Source organism: Cetorhinus maximus, chromosome 1, assembly GCF_964194155.1.
Source record: "Cetorhinus maximus chromosome 1, sCetMax3.hap1.1, whole genome shotgun sequence".
Taxonomy (NCBI): domain Eukaryota; kingdom Metazoa; phylum Chordata; class Chondrichthyes; order Lamniformes; family Cetorhinidae; genus Cetorhinus; species Cetorhinus maximus.
Window position 1 is genome coordinate 238,073,082 of NC_135879.1, and position 10,433 is coordinate 238,083,514.

General features: G+C 47.8%; 1 protein-coding gene across 3 annotated transcripts in view; it reads left to right on the forward strand.

Moving 5' to 3' along the window:
- The window catches only part of LOC144688054 (transcription factor COE3-like), a 573,849-nt gene extending 572,576 nt beyond the window's left edge, over positions 1–1,273 (forward strand). For all 3 annotated transcript variants that reach the window (XM_078554698.1, XM_078554702.1, XM_078554699.1), the window contains exon 16: positions 1,148–1,273. In XM_078554698.1, coding sequence (XP_078410824.1) covers positions 1,148–1,257 — 110 coding nt within the window. In that variant the 3' untranslated portion in view covers positions 1,258–1,273. The remainder of the gene's footprint in view (positions 1–1,147) is intronic.
- Positions 1,274–10,433: the final 9,160 nt, after the last annotated feature.

Below are 10,433 nucleotides of genomic sequence, written 5' to 3' on the forward strand. Positions count from 1 at the left end.
ACTGGCACAGGAGTACCACACGTTGACCGAAAACAGACAAATTTCAGCACAATGAATAGTCATGAAAACTCTGAGCTGATCTCAGTCACGGTAACCACAGCGACAGTGTAATTGGCCTTAGCATCCCATGGGCTGAGGAAGGGGAGATACGTCAGGCTGGGTTCCTGCTCCTAATCACTGCTGTCCGACGGCTGCCAGACAGACTGTGTGAGTGTGCATGTATTTGGACACATGCTTGGTGAGAATACCCAATTATTCAGTGATGCTCCTGCAGCCAATGTCAGAGAAAACTGTCGATAGTGAATCGACACTGTCTAGCTCACCCCCATGTCAACTCACAGAGTTTCTCAAACGGCCCATCTTACTTTTATTTTCCAATGTTCTCCTCCAGCTGTCATGAAGGCACCAAGCTTTATTTTCGCAACCAAGCACCCAAGCGATTAAGAATTAAATCTCCCTTTTCCCCTCTCCCCCCCTACCCCAACCTTGGCAAATACCCCTCCTCCACGTCACCCTTTGCCTCTCTTGCACGATCTCCCCCTGCCCCCCACCCCCCACGCTAAGAAGTCACTGAGGCCAAGTGCAACAACCTAACTGCTCGAGATCAGCCAACTTGAGAATCGAACTTGGGACCTTCTGGCCTTTAAAGCTCAGTGTCTACAAACTGAACAGGGAAACTGGGCAATATTATCTATAGCACAAGAGGCAATACTTCCACTGATGCTGCGAGAGTGTGTGTGTGTGTGTGTGTGTGCATTGTACAGGCTGTGTATATATTGATATCAAAGGGTTGAACATTCTCTGGGCTAGATGGGGTTTTGCCAAGTACTGTACAGTACAATATGTTTAAATGCTTGCTGTTCTTGTGATATGAAACTGGTACCAATCTGTTGCTTAATGATCCTTTCTCCGTTGTGTTTTTTTGTACGTAGTTTTAAAAAAGAAACTGTTAACACTTTGTGATTTTTTTTTTTAATTTTTATTTTTTTTAAATTCCCGCTGAAGTTGTACTTAAAGCTGTGTATAATATCAGTGTGTTCATGATGACTTTTACAATTCCTAAATAAATTAATTCAAACACCTTCATTTTCCACTCTCTCCTTTTGTATCCTGAGTCTGTTAACCATGTTCCTTTTCCCCCATCCAGGTATCAAACATAATTGGGATGCTTCTTTCATGAGTAGAGAACCTTGGATTGTTCTCCTCAGAGTAGAGAAGGTTAAAGGGCGATTTAGTAGGGGGTGTTCAAAATTATAGAACCATTAAACAATGCAGCATTGAAGGTGTAGAAGCTTAAGGACTTTAAAAGTAGTCGCTTGGTAGTACGAGACTTGAATATTGCTGAAAAAGGAGACATGTTGTTGAAGCTTACTCATCAGGACAGATGCAAGAATGGCAAATTTCAAAGGGAACAACAATTTACACGGCGTAAGATTTTAAAAGTAATCAGGGTTCAGGACCATTTCCAGGTTCCAATCCTACATTTGATGGCGGAGCACTGACCTATGAGGTCTTCCCAGAGTCGGCCAATTAACTGGCTGCCTCTGGAGGGCATCTGTCACAAAGCTATCATATTTTTCTTAATATTAGTGGGGGAGATTGTAAAGCAGGCTTATGTTTGCGCCAGTGTGGCTGATTTAATTAAATTAGAGACAGGTAGACTGCAAGGCTGAAATTATCAAAAGAGTTAGGTGTAAAAGAGCAAGTGAAATGCTAATGAGTGAACTAGGATAAATTCTCAGCAGAGAGGTTGTGAATGAAATTTGCATTTTAAGTTAAGTGGAGAGATGTTTGGTTTTCAAAGACACATGGCAGGATGTTTACAACTTACAAAATAAATAAGGCAGGTATTACGTTGGTTTTTCCCAAAAGTGCTGGCCATAATTTTTTTCACAATATTTGTTCATGGGATGTGGGCATCACTGGCTAGGCCAGCATTTATTGCTCATCCCTAATTACCCTTGTTCAGAGGGCATTTTAAGAGCCAACCACATTGCTGTGGGTCTGGAGTCACATGTAGGCCAGACCAGGTAAGGACAGCAGATTTCCTTCCCTAAAGGACATTAGTGAACCAGATGGGTTTTTACAACAATCAGCAATGGTTTCGTGGTTATCATCAGGCTTTCAATTCTAGATTTTTATTGAATTCAAGTTTCACCATCTGCTGTGGTGGGATTCAAACCCAGAGCATTACCCTAAGTTTCTAGAATACCAGCCCAGTGACAATACCACTACACCACCGCCTCCTCTTCGACAACATCAAAGATTTTTATATTATGGGAAAAGTAAACTCCAAAGACGTTGGAACAATGGGATTTACAAATTGAAGAAGAAGAAATATATTTAAAGAAGGATGGAAGGCTATGTGTGGTGTGGCCGTGTAATATCTGAAAGGGTACACCGTGTGAAACAGACTTGGGGGAAAAGCCTTTATCCACTTTGCAGAAGAAAGCTGTTCCAGTAACCAAAGTTGTGCTAAAAGCCTTTAGAATTCCAATGTCGGGTGGGTGCTCGTGATAACCTTGCTGGATTGTTGCTATACATTTAAAACCTATTTTGGACTGTTGCTTTAAAGGGGGTGTGTACTTGGGAGTCTGGTTACCCAGGAATTTTGGGAATTGTTATAAGATTAAGTGACTGTGTAATTGTAATCTTGTGTGTGTGTTTTATTCTGTTTTCTTAATAAATGTTTTTATTTAATGTTTTAAATCTCTAAAGGCGTTAGTGGACTCATTACTTCTGACTTCAGTGCACAAACCTTCTCATAATGAATGCAAATTGCAAAACCATTGTGATAGCGTGGCCAAGTTTCCCTTGTGGATTTGGTCAGCCTGGCAAATACCACCTGCTGTGTCATAACAGCGCCCCATTAAGGAAGGCTGGCAGGTTCCTCCGCCAGGGGAGGTGGCTGGTGCTGCTGTAGGGGAGAGCCCGTGGGGCCATGAGGGCTAAGTGCAGGAGGCCTTGCTGGCCCCTGGTCAATTGCCAGCAAACCGCCTCCAGGCACCTGCCAGAGTGGAGCATATCCATCTGCTGCCAGGAAGATTCTGGTGATATCCAAATGGGCACTTGATTATTCACATTAGCTACCCTCTGCTGCCGGGGTGGCCATTGTTGGTGATGACCCGCCTCCAGCAAGATGGCCTGTAGGTGGCAACGTGTCGGGCTACTGACCTGACACCTTGTTTGACAATTTCACCCCCCCTCCCCCCCCCCAAAGTCTCATTTGGCCCATCCGACCCATTCACCCCATCATGCCCATGACACGGTTCTTTGGTGGAGCTGTTCAATTTATACCACACCTCCCCTGCTCTTTCCCCTCTAGCCTTGTACTTATTTCCCCCCTTCCAGTACAAGTATTTATCCATTTCCATGTGTCACTGTGTGGAGACACAGCAGAGGGCTTACCAATAGTGAGGCTGTCTACTGACAAGGAGAGACTTATGCACTTGGCTCTCCTTTTCACCTTGCTGCTAGCCAGCGGTGTAGCTGAAAGTGAGAAGCGAACTTGCTCACAAGAACTGAAAAGCACGCAAACTCTCTTTGCCCACACAATAGACGCATCTCAACAAACTTTAGGTCTAACTGGTGAATATGATGTGCCTGGTGCGTGTGGGTGAACAGAACAAGCGTCAGTAACTCAAGGACGCAGATTTAAAATAATTGCCAAGGCAACTTTGCAGAAACTGTTTGACACAGTAAGTTATTATGACATGGAACGCACTGTTTGGAAGGCTGATGGAAGCAGAATCAATGGCAAATTTTGTTACGATCTTATTAGAGACCAGCAACTTTTTTTTTTAAAAAAATTTAAAAAATTGAAATCCCAGTTACTTACTAGAAGAATGAAGCCACAAGGTTCCATGGTTTAAAACAGAAGAATTTTTACTGTACAAGAGTCAAACAAAGAAAACGCAAAATACTATCTTAGGAAACCGGCTGTCCTCTCGAACCCAGGATCAATATAAGTTAAACATGAATTAACAGGCAATTTGCAATTGATTGGAAACTATAAATTACACATTAAATGGCAGATACAATTAAGGCAAATCTTATGAATTGGCTCAGCAGTCCACATTCAGCATATAGTTCATCACTCTCAGTCACAAGGTCCCAGGTGCCGGGGCTCTTCAGTGCTCCAGCCCGGCTGGATGAATGGCTGCTGGGTGACAAGGGCTATCGCCTCAAAAGGTGGCTCATGACACCTCTCTGCCATCCAAGAAAAGAGGCTGAGCAGTGGCACAATAGGAGCCACGCCTCCACAAGGGCTGTGGTAGAGAGAACCATCAGTCTTTTCCAGATGTGCTTCCAATGCCTGGACCGTTCAGGGGGCGCACTCCCAGATTATGTGGGGTAGCAGATGAAAGACAGTGCATGCCAGTGCAGAGCGTCTATCACCTGCTTGGTACAAGTGTGGACAGCTGACTGGGAAACTCCGCTAAGATGACCCACCGACCCCTGGAAACAGCTGTCACTGATAGTGGTTGCATGCTGTGCTCTCAACAATCTGTGCTGGAAAGGGGCGACGCAGTGGACGAAGAAGATGTAGACGCAATGGCTCCGGCTGCACACGATGAGTCCAGCAGTGAGTCCAAGGGTGAGTACCTACAGGAGAACACTGAGGGGGTAGACGCTGACCCGGGCACACTCCAGGGAGGCAGGGACACCCGAGGGGCTTTAATCCAATGAACCTTCAGCTAGCACACCACAGATGGACCTCCAAGACAAGCCAGGGCTGCAGGCTCCATACTCAATCCCTGAGAGCAAAATCCGCCTGGGTAGGAACATTAACTATGTGCCTTGTCAATAAAGCTCAATGTCAAACATCTCAGTCATAACACCATGGGCTCCCGTCCACCTGCAGAAGTAAGGAGTCACCCTGAGCCAAGCTCACATATCAAAATTTAATGATTTTACAAAATGAAGTACAGAAAAAAATAATTGTAAAGGTGTTACGCATCACATTAAGTGGTCAGGAACTAATAGCGGGGCAACACCTCGGGGAACCAGTGATAAACCCGTGGTGTGCCTAAGGTGCCTTAAGTTTACGCTTGCGGGTGTTACATCTAGCTGCTCCCCCCTCGCTGGCACCCTGCTCACTCTGCTGTCCCGTGGCCTCGATGACCTTGGCGGTTGTCCTCTGGCCCGTGGAGCCTTTGATGGCCCCGCCTGGGAGGGAGGCGGCCAATTCCACGGTTGGCTCTCCCCAGTTGCCGCAGCCTCACGGGATCCTGCACTCACTGGGAGAGGGGCGGAGGAGCTGCTGCCCTCACCCGGAGCGCCCTGAGTGGAGCCCGCAGAGACAACAGGCAGATGCTGCGCTGACGTGAGGTCACTTTGGACCTCCCTGCTCCCCGTGGATGGGACACTTGGTGCCCAAACCATCTCCCATACTGGCACTGACCAGCTGAGGTCAATGCCGATGTGAGGGCTTGCTGGTCAGAGCGCATCCCCAGGAAGCCCTGAATGCTCTCCTGGAGTAGGCTCTGCACCAGAGTCGCCCCTCTCTCCATGGAGGAAGCATGGTGCTCGGCCATGAGGCTCATTGCATCGGTGATGCTCCTCCAGCACTGGCATCATGGCACGCATAGCCTCATGTGTCTCTGCCAGATCCTCCCGCACACTCTGCTGGACTTCCAGCATCTGCTGCCTCATGGACAACTCCAGAGGCTCATCACCAGCCACCGATTGAGCATGTGCCTGTTCCCCATCAGTCCTCTGACTGCCAGCGCCCAGGGCACTCTCTATCTCTGCCCACACCTCAAGAGAGTATGAATTGCCCTCAGCGCTGTGCCCCGGGACACTAGCCGATGATCCAATTCCCACCGCGGTGCTAGTATCCGCGCTGGTGCCTGTCTGGCAGAGATGGTGTGATGCTGGTGAGTCCAGTTGTTCAGGGCCCTCAGGTGTGAGAGGTGGCCTCTCTGCCTCCTCCCCCCAGCCCTGCTCCGGTGATGCTGAAAGGAAGAACAAGGATATTTGATTAGTTAAAGTGGAGACAGTGTCAATGTGCATGCCTGTCCCCCGGATCATTATGCGCTCATCCTTCCATAACCAATGGTCAACCCATGTTGCAAACTTCAATCACTGAGTATTCAGCAGTGCCATGGCTGCTGGGACACACGTTGTGACCTCAGTGCCCGGCAATCATACCTTCCCGTGGCACCCCAGCCTCACCGCCACGGGTGGACCTGGGAGCATGGCGCCTCTCCAGACCCATCACCTCCTGCTCATATCTAGTCACGATGGCCAACTGGGCCTGACCTCCGCCAGTCCACATCCACTCTGCGGAATTGTGCGCAGTCTTCACCAGAAAAGGAGAGAAGAGCTTTGATTAGTCCACCCTGTACCTGGATTCCCATCACAGCCCTGCCACCCCAGCCAGGGCTGACCCCACCTTGCCCACATGCTGCCTCCATCACATTTGGCAGCACACGGTCTAACCTTGCAAAGCAAGGAGGCTCAAACTCGTGGAATGCCAAGGGCAGCAGATGGATTGGTGCCCCGCCACCTGGAAGCCCCCCTCCCAGCATGTCAGCATCCTGACTTTGACAAACCCCACGGTTCCAGCACTGCGTCTAGGTGCATTTCATTGAGTTTGCCCCCGAATCTATACTCTGGGTGTCAGTCTAACACAGGCTGCGGGTGCAGAATCCATCTCAGCACGACCCTCTCAGGGTGAACTATCTGCTGGCCCACCCAGCGAGGGAAACATGCCGTGAAGGATTCAATGCTGTAATTGCACTCATTGGCAAGTTGAGTTGGGGCAAGGTGGGGGGGGTCCATGGGGGGAAAGGCTATCGGCTGTGTTTAGTGACCTCTGCCAACATGGTGCGCACCCTTCCTGAGTGCAAGAGGTCATTGAATCGCTTGCAGCACTGGACCTACATGCGTCGCACCACGTCATGGGAGCTGACTATCTCTGCCACCTCATCCCAGGCATGTTTGATCAGGTGGTGAGGGGGCCTCTGCCTCCCACCCCTCGGAACGAGGACCTCCCGCCGTGCTGCCACCTCCTCCAAGAGGACAGCCAGGCGCTCACCGGAAAACCGAGGGGCACAGTGCCCCACTGCCCTACCACCCGGCCTGGCCTGCTCTCCAGCAGCGCTCTGGCGAACCCTTCTACTGGCCATTGTGAACAGCCTTTGTAAGGCTGCATTTAAACGGGCCTCCGGGTCGCCATTGGACCCGGCGGTCGTAGCACTCCCGCCTCCGCCCGCCCACTCCCACTATCCTCAGGAGTCATGGAAAATGGTGGTGCGGACCCGATCGCGGGTGGCGATCAGCTCTGCGCCCGCCTGCGCCCGCTCCCGACCGGCCCGCCCGATTTGGGGAAAACTCTCCCTTATGTATTTGCTTATTTTCAGCTTCTGGATCTAGTCTCTGCCTCCTTCTGCCTGCCTGTACTTCCCCAATGGAATCATTATCACCTAGGAGATCGGATGGCTCTGTGTCCTTTTATATGTTTCAGTTGCCCCAGGAGTTTTGGTTTCCAATCTCAGCTTCGATTTTAGTTTCCTTAGAAACTGGGAGGGTCAGTTCCCTTTCCCAGTTTCTTTTCTAAGTTTCCCTTTCCGGTTTCCCTTTTCAATTGGGGTCAGTCTCAACAAAAAAATGCAAGCTTTGAAATGGATCCTATCACACATTCAAAAAGGGAATTAGATTTATACTTGAAAGGAATTATTTTTCAGGGCTATAGAAAAAGAGCAGGGGGTAATGCAACGACTGATAAAGAACTGGCACAGGCAAGATGGTCCAAATGGCCTTCTGCACGACATGAATTTACGATAAATAGTGTGTGTTACATCACTCTCACCCATATATAAATGTGAAACATATTTGGAGAAAGGCATAGCAGATTAAGGAAGTAAAAACTGCTACTGTCTGCTCCCCACAAATTGTCAGCTGTTCTATTTATTTGTTTTCTTTTGAATTATGATCCTGAATTATAAATAGAGGCATATAGTAGAAAAGCAAGGAAGCTATGGTGAAACTTTATAAAATACTGGTTCAACTGCAATTGGAGTATTGTGTTCAATTCTGGACATGGTACTTTTGTAAGCATGTGAAGGCATTAGAGAGGGTGCAGAAAAGATTCACAAGAATGGTTGCAGGGATGAGGAGTTTCAGTCAGGGACTAGATAGATTGGAGAAACTGAAGCTGTCCTTCTCAGAGAACAGAAGGTTGAGAGGAGATTTGGTAGAGTTATTCAAAATCATGAGGGACCCGGACAGAGTAGATAGGGAGAAACTGTTCCCATTGGTGGAAGGATCGTGAACCCGAGGAAATCGATGCAAGGTGATTGGCAAAAGAAGCAACGGCAACATGAGGAAATGGTTTTTTTTTACGCTGTGAATAGTTAGGATCTGGAATGCTTTGCCTGACAGTGTGGTGGAGCCAGATTCAGTCGTGGTTTTCAAAAGGGAACTGGATAAGCCATCAGAAGAGAAAATGCAGTGCTGTAGGGAAAGTGTAAGGGAGTGGAGCTAACTGAGTTGGTCTTGCAGAAAACTGGCACGGACAGGGTTCGAGTTGAATGGCCTCTTTCTGTCCTGTGACCATTTTTTGATTCTACGACTGCCTGCCTCAGATTTTAAAGGCGTATCACCATCACCCTTTCCAGAATTTCCCAGAGCATTCTGTTCTGTTCCAGAATGATCTCATCAGTTGCCGAATAGCTTTCCCCTAGAGAGGGCAGAGAGGGGCGTCTGAATGAAGATGTGGAGTGTTTATAGGTTATATAATTATATTCCACATACGCGGCCTCTCTCCCCTCAGTTCCTAGTACCTGCTGAATTGTGAATTTTTGAGAATGTATTTCCACACACTTTTGCTCTCTACAAGTATATTTGTCCTCCCATTCCATTTCTCTTAAATACGCTGCTGACTGGTTGCATTGTTGCCTTGTTTAAGTTGCCATCTTATATAAGAACATTAAAAATAGGTTAAGGTTTTGGTGGCACAGCCCTTTGAATTGCTCCACCATTCAATGAGATCATGGCTGATCCTCAGACTCAAGCATTATCCCCATAACCCTTAGTTTCCTTTGCATTTGAATTGCTATTGATCACCATCCAGAATATACTCACTCTAGGGGATAGGCAGGTAGGTAATTAACCATAGTCCAGGAGGGGCCATAGGCATCTCTCTATTAGAGAGAGACAATTGGCTACATAGCTTGAGGGGCACCACTCCATGTTAAGCTAAGGCCAGGTGAGGAGTCAGGTTCTAAGTCCACCTCAGCTGGAACAGGAATTGAACCTGAGCTGTTGGTATTATTTTGAACCACACGCTAACCATCTAAACTAACCAGCCCCCTCCTCTAGGGTATATACAACCCCAAAAATTCGCAACCCTCTGAAATTTCTCCTCATTTCTGTTCTAAATGGTCGGCCCTTTAAGTGGAGACTGTCTTATGTATGCAAGCTTGGACAATAAGCATTAGTAAGTTATTTGAACGAGGCTGGGGGTGTAAATGACAGTAGTGTGCCATCCTGTTCTCATGGAGCAGTGGACAGTGATTAGGAATGGGGTAGAGTTGATTTTCAGTCTCCCACCTCCTCTATCACAAAGCTGGGTGGGAGGGTGAGCTGTGAGGAGGATGCAGAGATGCTTCAGTGTGATTTGGACAAGCTGAGTGAGTGGGCAAATACATGGCAGATGCAGTATAATGTGGATAAATGTGAGGTTATCCACTTTGGTAGCAAAAACAGGAAGGCAGGTTATCATCTGAATGGCTATAAATTGAGAGAGGGGAATGTGCAATGAGACCTGAGTGTCCTCGTACACCAGTCGCTGAAGGTCAGCATGCAGGTGCAGCAGGCGGTAAAGAAGGCAAATGGTATGTTGGCCTTCATAGCCAGAGGATTCGAGTACAGGAGCAGGGATGTCTTGCTGCAATTATACAGGGCCTTGGTTAGACCACACCTGGAATATTGTGTGCAGTTTTGGTCTCCTTATCTGAGGAAGAATGTTCTTGCTATAGAGGCAGTGCAGCGAAAGTTTACCCGACTGATTCCTGGGATGGCGGGACTGACATATGAGGAGAGATTGAGTCAGTTAGGATTATATTCGCTGGAGTTCAGAAGAATGATGGGAGATCTCATAGAAACCTATAAAATTCTAACAGGACTAGACAGGGTAGATGCAGGAAGGATGTTCCCGGTGGTGGGGGAGTCCAGAACCAGGGGTTCACAGTCTGAGGAAATGGGGTAGACCATTTAGGACTTAGATGAGGAGAAATTTCTTCACCCACAAAGTGGAGAGCCTGTGGAATTCGCTACTACAGAAAGCAGTTGAGGCCAAAACTTGTAAGTTTTCAAGAAGGAGTTAGATATAGCTCTTGGGGCGAAAGAAATCAAAGGATATGGAAGAAAGTGGGAGCAAGCTATTGAGTTGGATGATCAGCCATGATCATGATGAATGGCGGAGC